This window comes from Python bivittatus, unplaced genomic scaffold, assembly GCF_059951505.1.
Source record: "Python bivittatus isolate LINGU-HERP-01145 unplaced genomic scaffold, Pbiv_v1 ctg000000_np1212, whole genome shotgun sequence".
Classification (NCBI taxonomy): Eukaryota; Metazoa; Chordata; class Lepidosauria; order Squamata; family Pythonidae; genus Python; species Python bivittatus.
The window spans coordinates 1,611,541-1,628,270 of record NW_028277028.1 but is presented as its reverse complement, the minus strand read 5'-3'; the positions used below and the strand labels follow the sequence as shown (position 1 = coordinate 1,628,270).

Genomic DNA, 16,730 nt, shown 5'->3' with positions numbered 1-16,730 from the left:
CCAATGCACTATTGCTTAGATATTTACTGCTGAGCTGTTTTCTTCTGCTTACTGCTGATAGACTTTGTAAAAGGTCTTAACTTTGACTGCAGTGCCCCCAAGACATTCCAGGAAGTATATTGTTGGAAACTGGCAGAGAGAGAGTTGTGCTGTTATGAATGATGCAAAACCCTTAGCATAAATAAATAAAAAGCAAAAGCAAAGCCTCAGCCATCTATTTTTTAAAAAATATTGCTTTACTGCAGAAAAATAAAAAGGAAAGAAAATTACAAACATACAAAAAAGGAAAAAAAATAAGGACTAAGAAAAGTACAACTATATAACTCATACTGTTTAAATATCTTGCATTAAATCCTGATCACATGGAATAATACAGATTAATCCTTCCATTTTGTTGATAGTTCAAAAGTAGGGAACTATCACATACTGTACTGACAATTCAAGATTATAAAGCTGAAGTGGTATAAATCTTTCAGTCATAACAAAATAATCTTTTTTGTTATGCTCAAAGCTCAATAAATCCAGAAGTCTTTATATATTGATAAATTGCACATTTTTGGCATATAATTCACATCCACATCATTAAATATTTTACTTTTCCTAAGATCACATTTAATATGTTACATCACATTAACAAACATATGAATATTAAACCAAAATGGAACAATAATACAGCAAGCCTATATCACATGTAAATATAAGCATTATTTCTATCATTTTACATTTCCATCATAGTGAAGCTGACAACCAACCCTCTAAAGTTTCAGCAGTACACCTAAAAAAATCTTTTGATGAATCAATCTCATTTCAGTATTATAAGAAACATACTTAATGCTCTTTAAGACTTCAGCCATTGGTTTAATATGGGATAATCCAAATCTTTATTCCAAAGATCTTGCAAAATAAATAATATTTATTTTGAAAATATTCTTTAATTTCCTGTACAAATATTTATAAATGGGTGATACTTTTAGATTTAGCATATTTATTTATTTCAGGAACTGGTAATATTTCTTGTGTAATAAATGCTGCTAATGAGTCTGGCCAAATTGTGAAATTAAAATATTTTAATTGGATATACTGCCATTCTGCATTTTTAGACAATCCAAATTCCTTAAAATCCAAATTTTAAAGCATATCGAATGCTTTAAAAATTGGATAGCAGGTTTGGTTCCCACTATTCCCTCTTGGGTTTACCTGTTATTTTCAAACTGGGATTATTCCAAAATTAATATAGGTTCATCATGTGAATAAAGATCAAAATTATGTTTATGCCCAGCATTTAGTAAACATGCCTTTCAATCTTTAATGCTGAAATTACAATAGAATTTTTACTAGAAGGGGAATCCCATGTTGTCAGAGGGGTCACATAAAAGTTTTCTAATTGAGCCCATTGAGGTTTTTGAGCTTGATCACTTGAACTCCATAAAAATGGGGTTTAAAATCAGTATGTCTGACATAAAGCTGAAAATCAATAAAGGTAAACCCTCATTAAAGTATCCATAATTTGGACAAACAGAATATATAGGTTTATCTTTCTAACAAAAGTTTTCTTTATCTGTTTAAAAATCTTATTAGTATTAACATAACCAATCCAAATACATCAGTCTTGAATATTCATTTTTACATTTATCTATCCCCTTAAATTCATGGTGATTTTGGACCAGCTAATGATATCAAAATTAATCAAAGAGAATCCCAGAGAGAAACAATTTGAAATATTTGCATCTGCAAAGATATTTTTTTCTTGGGATACCATATTTTTCCATCAATAAGACGCCCCGATGTATAAGACATGTATAAGACAACATGGTTTGGTTTGTTCAGCATCAGCTGACGTCAGTTACATAAGGCTCATGATTGGAGGAAGCCTGTTTGCAGAGACAAAGTATGGGCAGTTTCATTTGTGATCGGAGGAATCTTATTTGCAGAGACAAGCTATTTCACTCGTGATTGGAGGCTAGCGATAGGAGGAAGCCTGTTTGCAGAGACAAAGTATGGGCAGTTTTGCAACTGCGCGGTTCTCTCCTCGGCTTACTTCCTTGCATAAGACGCCCTTCAATTTTTAGTGTAACGATTTTAGAAAAAAGTATCATCTTATAGTCGGAAAAATACAGTATATACATTAACACACTATTCAAAAATACGGTAATTATTCTAAGGTACTTAAAGGAATTCAGGCACCAGGTAAAACCCAATTTATCCAAGTTTCTAGAGACACAATAAAACCAACAGGAAGTACTGTATATGAAATTTACCAAACTTCTGTACCATATCAGTAAATTTTGGTAAATAACATTAATAATTATCAAATATAATGTATCATCCACAGAGACCATTGCCTGCCAAAATAGGCAAATTGTTGTAGTATAAAACTAAGTATAAGAGAAGATGTAAAGGACCTTAATGAGGAGTTGCACAAAATGTCTTGATAGATTGAAAAATAATTCCATTTTAACAGCCGTCACCAAAGGATTGTAATATCACCTTTTAATACAATTAATAAAAAAGGGAAAGCCATATTTGACCCTAACTTCTTTCCTAAATTTCGGCTACAACATATAAAAAGCCTTTTCTGCATTCAATCAAACCACAACTGCTAATTCCAGTTTTGTCAAAATGTATATTTTTTTAAAAGATATTACTCTAATATTGTCTGAGGCTTGTCCCCCTTTTATGAAACTAGATTATGCAGGATGAATAATTTAAGAAAGAAAATTTTACCAACCTTTAAAGTCCCTGCTATATAGGTCTAATTACAGTTGGAAGAACTTTATTTTAAAAAAGCATTGTTATAGACCTCCAGCAACACAGAGCCAGAAATAAATAAGTAAAATTAAAAAATAATGTGTATCTTATAACATTCAGTTGGAAAATCATCAGGACCAGAAGCTTTTCTGGTTTTCTAGGAAATAGGGTCAGTTCAAAACTAGTTCATTCCAATTTGTTCCCAGATTTGGAGCATGACTGAGCATCACATTTTTTAAATCTAATATAGGAAAAATGTAAGAACCTACTCAGCTATATCTCTATTTTTTTTATGATAATGGGATAAATTTGCAGAAATGTTAGATCATTTACAAGGAAAAAATCACAATGAATTTCATACAAATCAGTGTATGGGTTTTCATAGTACATATGCTAGTAGTATGCTAGAAATACCAAATTTCTATGGAAGGTAGCCCCCTTCATTTACAAGGAAAAAATCACAATGAATTTCATACAAATCAGTGTATGGGTTTTCATAGTACATATGCTAGTACATATGCTAGAAATACCAAATTTCTATGGAAGGTAGCCCCTCCGTGGAAAAGAGTGGGCCGGAAGTGATGTCATGGCCACGCCCCTCCCAGAATCCCTTGCGCGGGCGTAACCGGAAGTGACGTCATTGTCCCTCCTCCCGGCATGCCTTGCGCGCCGCCCGGAAGTGTCCCTCTTCCCGTCATGCCTCGCACGGGCGGAACCGGAAGTGCCGCCATTTCCCCCTCCTCCCGCCATGCCTCGCGCAGGCGAAACCGGAAGTGCCGCCATTTCCCCATCCTCCCGCCATGCCTCGCGCGGTCTGTGCCGGAAGCGGCCGTCCTTCCGGCATGCACCGCGGTGTTTTCCAGGAAGCGCCGGGGGTTTTTAAAAAACAACAAACCGTTTTAGGAGAACGGTTCAGTGTCGAAAAAAACGACAAAAGCACACATGTTTGCAAACGGGGAAGCCCCTCAAGTGCGCCGAGCCCCAAAGCTCCGCCGCCCCGCCGTCTCTCCCGTGCAATAAAGTCAGCCAGCAGCCACCTGCCCCGAGCCCCAAAGCCAGTCTCTTGCCGCCCGCTGCCCCCGCCGTCTCCCCCGTGCAATAAAGCCAGCCAGCAGCCGCCCGTCCCGAGCCCCAAAGCCAGTCTCTCGCCGCCCGCCACCCCCGCCGTCTCCCCCGTGCAATAAAGCCAGCCGGCAGCCGCCCGCCCCGAGCCCCAAAGCCAGTCTCTCGCCGCCCCCGCCCGCCCCGCCGACTCTCCGTGCAATAAAGGCTATTGCCCGCTGTCCCGGGGCCCCGAGCCTTTCCCCTCCCCCCCGCCGGGGTTTTCCAAAGGCAGGAGGGGACCGCCAGGTTGGGGGGGCATGTCCGGGCATGTTCCAGACATGCCCGGGGCAGAGTCACGCCGAGGCCAATGGGGAGCCGCGGGCAGGACACGTGTGGCGGAAGGCGGGGCCGTGAGGGAATTTGGAGCCAGGTACGTCTGTCTCGAAAACAGAATGCCGTGTTTTTAAGATGGCAAGTACGCCAGATTCCTCTTTCACTGGGACCACAGAGCCCCCGAAAAGAAAACCCCGCCCCAGGAAAAAACCCGCCAGATTGGCGCCGTTTGAAAGCGGCCGGGACAAACTGGCCGCTGTATCAGCTGTTGAAAACTTGCAAGCTGAGACCGTAGTTCCTTGTAACTGCAGATTCGGCAGCACAGATGGTGGGTGGCTTTGTAATCTTTAGAAAACAGAGTTTTTAGTATTTGAAACCCATCGTTTAAACCAATCTTATTTCCTTTTTTTTTTTTTTTTAAAGAAATATCCTATCCCTACTATGCCACGGTGATTCAAATTCTAAAGGCCTGTGTGATCAAAATATTACTTCATTGCTCTGCGGGGTGCCTGCAAGACGATGGAGACCAAACGGATGGGTCACCACCCAGCGAAGAAGAAATGATGAAATCCCTATGTTCCAGAATCTCAAGGCCTGAGACTCTCTGGGTCATTATGACCATCGCCACCAAACTGGACAAATTCTATGTCTCATGTGACACCCTTGATGAGCTTATGGAATTCATACAATGTATTGAGAAAAACCCCAGCCCCATGGGTATCATGACAAAAATAGGGTCTGAATTACCAGTGGCTCTAAAGAGGCTTATATGTCAGAATGTGACAGGGGTTGACTACAAGAAACTGCTAACTAAAGCCTGACAATAAAGTATTACCGAGATCCTGTTGAACAGAATAATAAAATGTTTTTCAAAAGAAAGCAATGTCTGTGTCTCTTTTGCTAACATCAGCTTGACCGGTTGTGGGGACGGGGTCAAAAGTGTGATGCAAACAGGGGTGGGCGAGGCGCCTTAAGTGTGCAGGCAACACCTTATCTAGACCCCACAGCCCAACCCCTCAGCCTGCAAAGAGTGGGCAGCCTGGCCAAAATTGGGTCTGACTTACCGGTGGCTCTAAAGAGGCTAATATGTCAGAATGTGTTAGGAATTAATTACAAGAAACTGCTAACCAAGGCCTGACAAGAAACTTAATGAAAGCCTGTGGAATGGCATAATAAAATATTTTGCAAATAAAGCGAAGTCTGTGTCTCTTTTGCTAACATCAGCTTGACCGGTTGTGGGGAGGAGGTCAAAAGTGTGATGCAAACAGGGGTGGGCGAGGCACCTGCAGTGTCCGGCCGATGCCTTATCTAGATTCCACAGACCAAGCAGACAGCCTGCAAAGAGGGACAGATCATGATGGACCCTGCAAATGTAAGTACAGCATGAAAATCTTGAGGTGGGGTGGGGTGCATGGCAGGGGCTGTTTAGCAGTTGTAACTTTTATTTCGTTGTTTTATTTTGGGTAGGTGGTCTAGACACTTTACCATGCTTCTCCAGGCACCGAGAGCAGGGTCTTATGTCTCTTTTTGATTTTAGAATGGGAAGAGGATCAGCTGTTTGCAGCCTTTACACTCCCCACAGATCCCCAGGGGTCTCTGCACAGTGGAGACCTAGCAGTTATAACTTTTATTTCGTTGTTTTATTTTGGGTAGGTGGTCTAGACACTTTACCATGCTTCTCCAGGCACTGAGAGCAGGGTTCTTATGTCTCTTTTTGATTTTAGAATGGGAAGAGGATCAGCTGTTTGCAACCTTTACGCTCCCCACAGATCCCCAGGGGTCTCTGCACAGAGACCACCAGGCCTCCCAGCAAGGTACTGTTTACTGCTCCACACAGCAAGCAAGGGGTGTTAGCTTCAGTAGGTGTAATCTATGGCATGCTTCTTTTTCTTTTTGGTTTTAGAATGGGAAGAGGATCAACTGTTTGCTACTTTTACGCTCCCCACAGACCCCCAGGATTCTCTGGACAGGGGAGAGCATCAGAAGCCTCAGGAAGGTAATTCTTTTTCTTTTTGGTTTTAGAATGGGAAGAGGATCAACTGTTTGCTACTTTCACGCTCCCCACAGACCCCCAGGGTTCTCTGGACAGGGGAGAGCATCAGAAGTCTCAGGAAGGTAATTCTTTTTCTTTTGGTTTTAGAATGGGAAGAGGATCAACTCTTTGCTACTTTTACGCTCCCCACAGACCCCCAGGGTTCTCTGGACAGGGGAGAGCATCAGAAGTCTCAGGAAGGTATGGCTTTAGCCTGTTTACAACCACCCTCTCCAGGCAAGGGTTGTTAGCTTCTGCAGGAGTAAACTATGGTGTGTTTCTTTCCTTTTTTTTTTTTTTGGCTTCAGAATGGGGAACTGACCAAGGATTTGCCTTTTTCCCGATGCCATCGCCTGACATGGGGGGTGACAGCGTGAGTTCTACACCACAGCCGTGTGCAAGCCATGTAACACGAATGCTGCTAGAAGGTGAAATGGCCTGCTGTTTTACCCAGACACAGACTGCTTTTAGAATGTAAGGAGGGTCATGACATTACTACGACCACCTCTCCTTTGTTTTTAATCCAGGGCCGCCTGGAAAAAAACAAAAGAAGTCTGAAGGGAAGAACCCCACACCCCCAGCAAACATGTCTATGTCAGAATCTCAACCGGAAGAGGAGATAGAGGGTTCTGTGTCGCGGCTACAGACCCCTGACTCTGTAAACTCTGGGAATGTGCGTATGAGCTGGTGCAGTCGTGGGAGAGGCCCGTCCGTCATTATGCGGCCGTAGAGCACTATCAGTGGTATAGGTTTGCTAATCTTGACAACGTATGCTCCTTTGTAGAGGCGGTTGATGCCGTCCATAATGTCATACAGACCTTTTTGAATGAAGCCTCTAGGGATGTAGGTCAAAATGATTTTGCGCAGCTCCATTTAGAAGCGGACAGTCTGCAGAGACCTTTGTTTTCTGTTAGGAGGCATATGGAGGATTTAAATGCCGATGATTTCCTAACACATGTAGAAAATCTTCTGCAGAGCAAAGCAGAGCTGGTCTGGGCGGGCAATTTACAATTAGTGTTCACCATCGTGAGGAACAGGGAAGAGGGAGGCCATAGAAAGTTAAGCACGGTCATTTTCACCAGGGTCCTGCAGACAAAAAGGTAGCACCTGATTGATTTCAATGTGGAAGGTGAATTTCTGTGTTTTGCCAGGTGTCTGCTGAGCTTGTTAGATAGCAGGGGTGGCGCGAGACGTGAAGACATTACTAGAGCGGCCAGGGACATTCACGCCCGCCTGGGCATTTCCACAGAACACAGGGTTGGCTTTTCACAGATACACCTCTTCGAAGAGCATTTAGGGGTCACGATAAAAATTTTGTTTTATGCCCACTGTGGTTGGAGGTTTTTTGTCACCGGCAGACAATGCCAAGAAAAACCGGTGTTTATATTGCTGCATGATGAACATTACTACGGAATCAAAAACATCAAGAGCTTCCTGGGCGAGCATTACTTCTGTGAATTCTGTCACACGGGCTACCACCACAAATTTAGCCATGGCTGCCAATACCTCTGCAGGGCGTGCCTGAACCAAGACTGTCAGGAGGCGCCGGGGGAGAAGCCAAGATGCTGTAGGTGCAAGCTGGTTTGCCGCTCTAACGCATGTCTTGAAAGACACACGCGGCTGGCAGGGGAAGGAAAGGTTGTCTGTAAGGCCAAGGTGTTTTGTGAGATGTGTGGTGTTTACGTTCTCACACCCCATAATAAATGCAAGAAGACGGTGTGCGGGCAGTGCTCCGAGAAGGTTGAAAGCCTGGATGGGCACCTGTGTTTTATGAAGGGGGTGGATCACCTGCGAAACGGAGAAAGATACATCGTTTACGATTTTGAATGTCGCCAAGAGATGGGTTTGCACATCCCGAATTTTGTGTATGCGATGGACATGCTGGAGCCCGGCGATGGCAAAAAGATCATGAGGTGGAATCGTTATGGAGAGGACTGTCTGGAGCAGTTTGTGAAGAAATTTATAGACCTCACATTTAAAGGATGCACCTTTATAGCCCACAACGCCAAAGGATACGACGGGTACCTAGTGTTGAGACAGCTGATCCGTGAAAAAGTGTGCGTTGACTTGATAAGCCAGGGCGGCAAATTGCTGAGTATCACCCGCCCGGATTATAAGATCCGGTTTATCGACAGCCTCTCCTTTTTGCCGCTTAAATTAAGCAAACTTCCGAAAGCCATGGGGTTTCAGGGGTGCAAAGGGTACTTCCCCCACTTGTTCAATACAATGGATAATCAAGACTACGAGGGGCCTCTCCCCGAAGCCACGTATTACGGCCCTGAGACCATGATGCCCGGCGAGAGAGAAGCCTTCCTGAAGTGGCACACCGCTAATGTAGGCACCGTGTTTAAACTAAAGAAGGAGTTGGCTTACTACTGCAGACAAGATGTGGAGATACTGAGGGAGGCTTGTCTTCGGTTTAGGGCGCAGGTGATGGAAATGACAGAGTGCGAGTGCCTCACAGGTCACGGCGGGGATATTGTTGAGGAGGTAGAGATTCGCTGCATTGATCCCTTCCAATACATAACCCTTGCCTCGGTCTGCATGGCCCAGTACCTGTTCATGTATTTGAAGAGTAAAACCATCACTTTAGCCCCCCTGGACTCCTATCAGAGGGCACAGAAAAGGTATTCGACCCCGGGTATCCAATGGCTGATGTATATAGAACACACTGAGAATATCCGCATTCAACACGCTCTACAGGGGTGCAAAAAGCAAGTAGGCAAATATTCTTTGGACAGCTTCGCTGTAATAAACGGGGTCCCCACCGCTTTTGAATTTAATGGCTGTTTTTTTCACGGGTGTCCCGTCTGCTACTCTGAAAAAGATTTCAACAAATTACTTGATTCAACCTACGGAGGGCTGTACAGCCACACTCTGGCCAAAGAAGAGTACCTCAGGGGTCGGGGTTACGCCGTGCGCAGCATCTGGCAACACAAGTGGCGGGGCATGCTGGAGACAGAACCCGCGTTGAAGCAGTTTCTAGTTGAGAAGAAGCTCCCAACCCCTTTGAACCCGCGAGATGCTTTTTTGGGGGGTAGAACAAACGCCACATGTCTGTACTACAAACCAAAGCCTGGCGAAGAAATCCTGTATTATGATTTTACCAGTTTGTATCCGTTTGTGAACAAGAACAAGGAATACCCGGTTGGTCACCCTCAAATCGTCTATCAAAACTTTGGGGACATCAGCCAGTATTTCGGGATAGCCAAAGTCAAGGTGTACCCCCCGAGGAACCTCTATTTCCCGGTCCTACCCCACAAAACAAGGGGCAAACTAATGTTTAGCTTGTGCTCGGCCTGCACAGAAAAGCCACAAGCCACCCCCTGCACGCACACCGATGAAGAAAGAGCACTGACCGGGACGTGGTGCACCGTTGAATTGAAAGTGGCGGTAGAAAAGGGGTACAGAATTGCTGAAATCTACGAGGTCTGGCATTTTGACAAGAAATCAGACGAGCTGTTTTCAGGCTATATGAATACACATCTTAGGCAAAAACAGGAGGCCAGCGGCTATCCGGCTTGGTGCAAAACAGAACAGGATAAAGAGCGGTATATCCGGGATTATGAAAAGATGGAAGGCGTCCGCTTATGGCGTGAGCACATTGAGGTCAACCCCGCTAAAAGGCAGATAGCCAAACTCTTTCTAAACTCTCTGTGGGGTAAGTTTGGCCAGAGCACCAATCACCTGACGACATCTGTGGTGACAAAGCCTGAGGAATTATTCAAATATCTTTTTGTGCCCTATTACGACGTTTCTTCCTGCGAGTTTGTGGATGACGAGACAGCTGTCGTGACGTGGAAAATGGCCAAGAACCACCCCACCAAAGCCACGTGTACCAATGTTTTCATCACCAGCTTTACCACGGCTTACGCCCGGCTGGAACTCTACAAGCTCCTAGACAGGCTGGGCGATAGATGTCTGTACCACGACACTGACTCGGTCATTTTTGTAAGTAGAGAGGGAGCATGGACGCCTCCTTTGGGCAACTATTTAGGTCAGCTGACGAGCGAGATCCCTCCAAACACTGTGATCACCGAGTTTGTGGCGGCCGGCCCCAAAACGTACTCTTATGCCTTGTCCAACGGGGAAGCGGTGCTGAAGGTAAAGGGGGTTACGCTAAACAGCGGAAACTGTGAGAAGATCAATTTTGACAGCTTGAAAGACCTGGTGGACGATTACTGCCTGCCCGGCGCGGAGAGAAAAAAAGAAATCAGGGTAGAACAGCCCGGGATCGTCAGAGTTAAGAAACAGTGGGCCCTAGAAACGAGGGTCCTCAGAAAGACCCTCAAGGTGGTGTATAATAAAAGAGCTCTAAAGAGCGAGGATTACTGCACGCTGCCGTATGGCTATTAAGTGTTATGGAAAATAGCGCGCAGTTTGTACACCCTTTCTCTTGTATTATAAGCAGGCCGTCCAATTCCGGCAAATCTTATTTTATCAAACAAATGTTAGAAAACGGCCCCGCTGTGATGTCTCAAATGCCTCAAAATATTGTATGGTTTTATAGCTGCTGGCAACCTCTCTACAAAGAACTGCTTAATAAAATCCCCTATATTAAATTTACGGAGGGCCTTCCAGCTTCCTTTGAAGATGATGATTTGTTCCCGCCAAACCAAACCAATCTAGCCGTGGTGGACGATCTTATGGCCTCGGCCGGCGACAGCGACCAAATACAGAAGGCTTTTACGCAGTACGTTCATCATAGGAACCTGAGCATTATTCTCATACTTCAAAATCTGTTTTTCAAGGTAAAAAAATGCGCACGATAGCTCTGAATTCAAAATACCTAGTTTTATTCCGCAGCCCACGTGACCAGGTACAAATTGGCCACGTTGGCCCGACAGATGTACCCCACTAACATCCGTTACTTTTTAGAAGTGTTCCAAGACGCCACAAGCAGGCCCTATGGCTATCTTTTGGTCGATTTGGCCGCCACTACCGTGGAGGACTACAGACTGCGAACCGGTATCTTTCCACCTGATTGGCCGGCCATTTACACTATGAAAAAGAAGAATAAAAGAGCGTAAGCTCGAACGTCTTGGTGTTAGTATATACAGGATGTCGGAGAGGGTGCGCAGAAATTGGGGGATCTTAAAAATCTTAGTAACGGCCGGTCCAAGACAGAGAAAAGCCATCTTGTGCAATGCAAATAATGACCTAGTGGGGGCGATAGCCGAAATAGCGCTGAACACCTTAAAAGGCAACCTCCCACTGAAACCCTCACAATATAGAGTTTTAAAGAGAAAGAAAGGCGCCAACATAACATTGAGTGATAGAAAGGTGTCGCTCAAAAAGAAGAGGCTGCTCATCCGCCAGTCAGGGAGCTTCGTTGGATCGTTATTGGAGGTGGCTATACCACCACTGGCCAGTCTGTTCGCCCGTTAACCCATGGAACATGCGGAGAAAATGTTTTTGGTGTCGGGCCGGCAGATGGAGCAGCTACAGGCCAGACCACCGACAATGGGGATTGTGGCTGCTAACCGTTTGGATGATGAGATGCGGACTATTCTTCAGAGACCTGATCTGCGGGAGGAAGAAAAGATTAAACTCTATAATTCCGTGCTGCAGAGGTTTCTCAGACTGAACAGACAAAACGATTCTGAAAAAGACAGCCTGGCTCTCATTTACCCCTCAGAAGAGATCCGCCAGCCTCAACCCCCACAGACGTGCCCCCAGGACACAGCGCTACATGACATCCTAAGCGGTGTGAGCACGCGTTACAGGAAAAATGTAGAACTTTTGCTTAACAAAATGAAACAGCACCGGGACATGTCGTCCTGGGATGACCGTGGCACCTTTTTGTACAAGGGCGTACCTATCCCCGGCACTAACATTTTAGATCTGGTGAAAGGGGCCGCGCAACGTCGCTCCCTTACTGAGAAGCAGAAACCTAAAGGTTGGGGCAAATTTATGAACGCTATGGCCGAGACAAATGTTCCAACCTCCTTGTTGGGGTCTATGGAGGTTAAAGAAGAATTAGAAAGGTTGAAAGATCCCTCGTCCGCTAAGGACGAAAGGGCTATTAGCCCCGATTCTGCCACGACGGAGCAAACAGCTCCTCTGGTTACCGATTCGCCCTCTAGATCCTGGTTGCTAAGTCCTAGAAGTAGACCCGGGTTTGGTGACTGGCTAAATTTGTAGAAAACTATGTATGCCATGTGTTATAAATAAATACACTGTGAAACCAGTAAATCTGTTTAAGTCTTTCTCTTTATTTTACAGAAAGCCATGCATGATTACATACATTGGTGACGGATACAGGTCCCAGGCCCCCTTCCCCCCTTTATGTTTTTAACATGCCGCCGGACCATTTGATCATTTTTAATATTGACATCGCTGTACATCTTTAAAATATCCTCATAGGCTACGCCTTTGAACCAGTTCTGTAGAAAAAACACACAATGTTGCCCGCAGGTCGTGGCTCCGGGGTGTTGCAGCCGCCGCCGATGAAACATGTGCGTCTTAGACTGCCGCTCTAAGAACCTCGCTATGGCTCTGGGAAAGTCCGGGCTGCCTGGAGGTCTTCCGTAAGAATCAAAAAATTCCCCGTGTCCGGGAGCCGGGAAGTAAAGGGCTAACCAGTGTTCTCCGGGTAAACTCTGAGGGTGGGTGTTTACGATTAATCCGAAAGGTCTTTTGGAGATCGGCGTCTTGGGTAGCAGATCGCAGGGGTAAACCCCTAAAAAATCAGGGTTACCAGAGAAGAGACGTAGGATCTGTAGGGTGTCCATTCTCACATATAATCAAAAAGCACGTTCCTGGTGTGGCTTATTTCAATAACGTTTTCAAAGATGGCGTAGAGTATCATGTTGACGGTGTGGGCCAGGGGCTGTGCGAATCTAATTTCCGCTCTGAGGTTGCCGTTTCTGATCAAAGAATAGTCATCGGGGCAAAGATCAAAACAATACAAGTTATACCCTGTCTTAAATTCTCCCCGGTTGATCAAGAGAGGTCTGTCTTTCATACCCTTACCGGTCATCTGCACCATCTGCATGTACTCTCTCACATAAAGGTCGTGTTCATAATCAGGCTGAAGAGGCTTAGTGGGGATCTGTTCGCCGTCGCAATACAGGGCACAAAAATTGACATTGAAGTTCTTAAAATTGAACGGGTTACTGTCATATTCGCCACTGAAAGACGCGTTATCCACAAAACCAATCACTAGTTGTTTAGGTAGCTGGCCCAGAAAAAGGTTTTCCTGATTACACACAAGGCTGCCTGCCGGAATGCTGTAAACCTTCATCCCCACTCGATCAACGGGGTACTTGGCATTGCTGGTCAGCAAAGCTTCCGCGTGGCCCAACGCACTCCAGCTGATATTTTTACACGTTTCACAAAAAGAGAGGCCAACACCAGCTGCACTTTGTAATTCTCGTTGCCATCCCTCATTAGACAAAATTCATTTCTGCTTCTTGCGAGTTTGATTTTCACATCAACACCATTAATTAACAGCTTGTCTTGAAAAAAAAGATCGCTATGCAACGGTCCGATTAGGTCCCATTTACGGCTTCCGGCTGTATGTCTCGCTCTCGCCATGAACCCGGCATTGCCGGCCTGTGACAGTAAAGTGTTCTCCATGCGGCTTGACACGTCTTTGTAAAAAACCCCAGCTGTAAATTGGGTTCCTAGAGTATCAGCGCCGTAATTCAGAATCAGTTCGATCATGGCCCTATAAGGATAGCAGTGATGGCTCTGCGTAATGAGACGATCTCCCAGGGTCACATCCAGTTGGTTAAACAGCGATGCTATAGGATAGTTGACTAGGGCTACCCATGCGTTGTCGGCGATGTCTGTGCCGTCCGCATTTACAATCTTGCAAGTCACGTGCAGCAATGTGTTGTTTAAATCTGTGTAATGATCGCCGTGTCCCGTGACAAAAAATTCCAGGGGGGCATTGGGCGTTAGCGCAGATAAAGGAGGTATCTCGACATACATGCTGTTTTCAACACTGGTTTGTGTAGGTGGCAGTTGAAAAAGATCCAGTTCTGACTTCACACACTCCTGTGAAGCCTCGTGGATAAAAGACACATTGTATTAGAATAAATCTCGGCTGTCACAGCGCTTCCTCTTCTGTGCCCGCTTCCTCTTTGTATGAGCGCGTTTTTTCACAACTCTTCTCTTTTTAAAGGAGGTAGGCGGTCCCGAACCCTCTTGGCCTCTCCCTATAACGCGGGATACAATCTGACCAGCCACGTCTTTGACAATGTTCTTGGCTGTGGTTTTCACATGCGGCTTGACGATTTCTAACCCTTTCTTTAGAAGAGGCATGGCTTTTCGAAAAAGACCCCAAAACAATCCTCCCAAACCTGTCCCATACATGACGGGGGTTCCGCGGAAGCCCGTAAGACCGCTACCCACTTGATCCCGATAGTAGGCTACGTAGTCTTGAGGTCTCCCGTACTCCTTGATCACAACCATCCTTCGCTTTTCTGCGGTCTGAAATGAAGCTTGACGATGACCTTCCCGTGGTTAAAACGGACGTATTCGTTCTGATCTGTTTTGATTTCGACCGTGATGTTAGGGATGAAATGTTTGCAGACCGGGACATAATGGGGGTTATCATAGGTTACCGTTATGAATTCTTTGTCTTGTCCCCTCACAGGCACACAGCGCAGTAACGGAACATAAAAGTCACCAACTACCTGAGGTTCCACAATGTCTGTATAAATATATAACGTGTTGAATCCTCCGGTCACATCCGCGGCAAAGGGGAATTTTTTGGCGTGGAAACCCGGGAACAAACCTAATATATGTGCAAGTTGGTCACCGGCTACAATGGCATGCGTCCCGTCTCCGGTAAGATTAATTTTTCAAACCACAGGGTCATACTGCAGGGTCGTCTCAGGACCATCCTCGATGGCCGTCATCTGCTTGTTCATTATCTCTACCAGCTGTTCGATGCTGGCGTAGTAGCCGGCTCCCAAGCGAAAATGCCACCTCCTTTCCCCGGCACGGATTTCAAAATATACATCTGAAGTTAATGTGTCCCAGCTGTGCGGGTACTGTATCTCTACTAGACCGACTTCCCACAGTCCTGGAAGATCCAGCACCCTTGCTAACTGAATAGTAAAATTACAGCTTTTGTTTTTGGGAAAAGTCGCAGCCGACGCATTGCTGGGCAGGGTGATGTAAAAGCTGGCTATGTCAAAGACAGCGTGCTTCGCTCTCCCTAACCCAACTGTTGAATTTCTCCGGCCATCCCAACCATTTGATGAGAATCTCTCGGTGTTTTCCCCGCCCTCTTTTTCTGATCACTTTCTCAATTCTGTATACGCGCTGTTGGTCATCTGGTACCTTCTGGAGCTCCTCAGGGTAAAAAGACCCCTTGACAGGCTCGTCGGCATAATCTTTTAATCTATACACCGTTCTCTCACCCCTCGAACACAGTTCGGTGATGATGAATATTTCATCTGTATAGGTTTGCTGATAGCCTTTTTCAAATTCCCCTTTCACTCTGGATACCCGAACGTGGTCCCTGATCTTGAGACGTTTTTCCTTTCTTTTATTTTTTAACATGTGTCCATACAGTCTTAGCCATACATTCCTCTCGTTTGACAAGTCTACAGCATTAGGAGCAGTCCGTATGCTACGGTGGTAAGTACCATTGTACCCCCGAAGAACGGCTGGCAAAATGTCTACGTACCGGCGGGTGTTTCTAGCCGTAAAATACCACCAGAGTTTGTTCTTTAGGGTGCAGTTGAACCTCTCTATAACGGCCGCTTTAGTGTCGCTATGGGTTACAAAATGTTGAATACCGTAACGCTCTAAAAGTTTCTTCAACGGCCTATTTAAGAACTCTTTACCGGCATCCGTCTGTATTTTCCGGGGCGCTCGGCCTGTTTCGAAGATTCTCTGGAAGGCCGCAGCAACCTCTCTGCCCGTCTTGTCATCCAACGGGCACGCCCAGGCATATTTAGACAATACGTCTATAACTGTTAAAACAAACTTTTTTCCATCGTTTTCCTTATAAAATTTGGAGACATCTATGAGATCTACCTGCCACTGTTGATCTATGCCCGACACCACTGTTTTATTTCTACGAAAATTAATTCTTGCCGGTTTATGTAGCGTGTAAGTCTCTTGCCCCGAGAGCCATGTCTTGACCTGCTTCAAGCTCAGGTCCTTATCATGTTTTCTCCCCTCCTGAAAAAGTGCATTCACCCCCCCATAACTGCCCGTCCTCCCCGGCATGTAATAAATGTCCCTTAGAACCTTTTCATACCGCATGCTGACTGGTTCTAACCCCGAATAATGACGCTTTTGTCTTTTATTACAACTTCTTTTATTGACCATCTGTGTCATTGGAGAAATAACCCACATCATCATCATCAGTATCACCAGCAGCCTCTTCAGTAGGTAAACCGACGTCCCCATCTGATTCGTCCGTACCCTCCGAGCTACTCCAGCTACCACCAGTAAATACCACGTCATAAACAGGGAAGGGAATGTCGCTGTCTGAGTCAGTTGAGTCACAAGACAGCGGGCTGATGTCAAGTTCTGCCAAGGGCTTTCTTCCACATCTTTGCCCATTAGCCGGCTCTAGGTCAGGGACTGCAAAAATACACGGTGC

The 16,730-nt window shown here is 45.4% G+C and overlaps 1 protein-coding gene across 1 annotated transcript; it reads right to left on the bottom strand.

The window, feature by feature from the left end:
- Positions 1-12,893: 12,893 nt before the first annotated feature.
- On the bottom strand, positions 12,894-14,578 carry LOC148217204 (uncharacterized protein F54H12.2-like). Its single transcript, XM_088149597.1, has 3 exons — positions 14,339-14,578; positions 13,701-14,170; positions 12,894-13,473 (listed from the first exon to the last, which is right to left on the bottom strand). Exons 1-3 carry the CDS (start codon positions 14,576-14,578, stop codon positions 12,894-12,896), a joined length of 1,290 nt encoding a protein of 429 aa, XP_088005723.1.
- Between the last annotated feature and the right edge of the window lie 2,152 nt (positions 14,579-16,730).

Excerpts from the sequence above, each read along its gene's own strand:
- LOC148217204 (XM_088149597.1), bottom strand. The coding sequence starts at position 14,578 with ATGGTTGTGATCAAGGAGTACGGGAGACCTCAAGACTACGTAGCCTAC. Across the intron at positions 14,171-14,338 it reads AAGACGTGGCTGGTCAGATT|GCTTCACAGGAGTGTGTGAA; the intron begins GTATCCCGCGTT and ends TTTATCCACGAG. Across the intron at positions 13,474-13,700 it reads TCACAGGCCGGCAATGCCGG|CTGGAGTGCGTTGGGCCACG; the intron begins GTTCATGGCGAG and ends TAAAAATATCAG.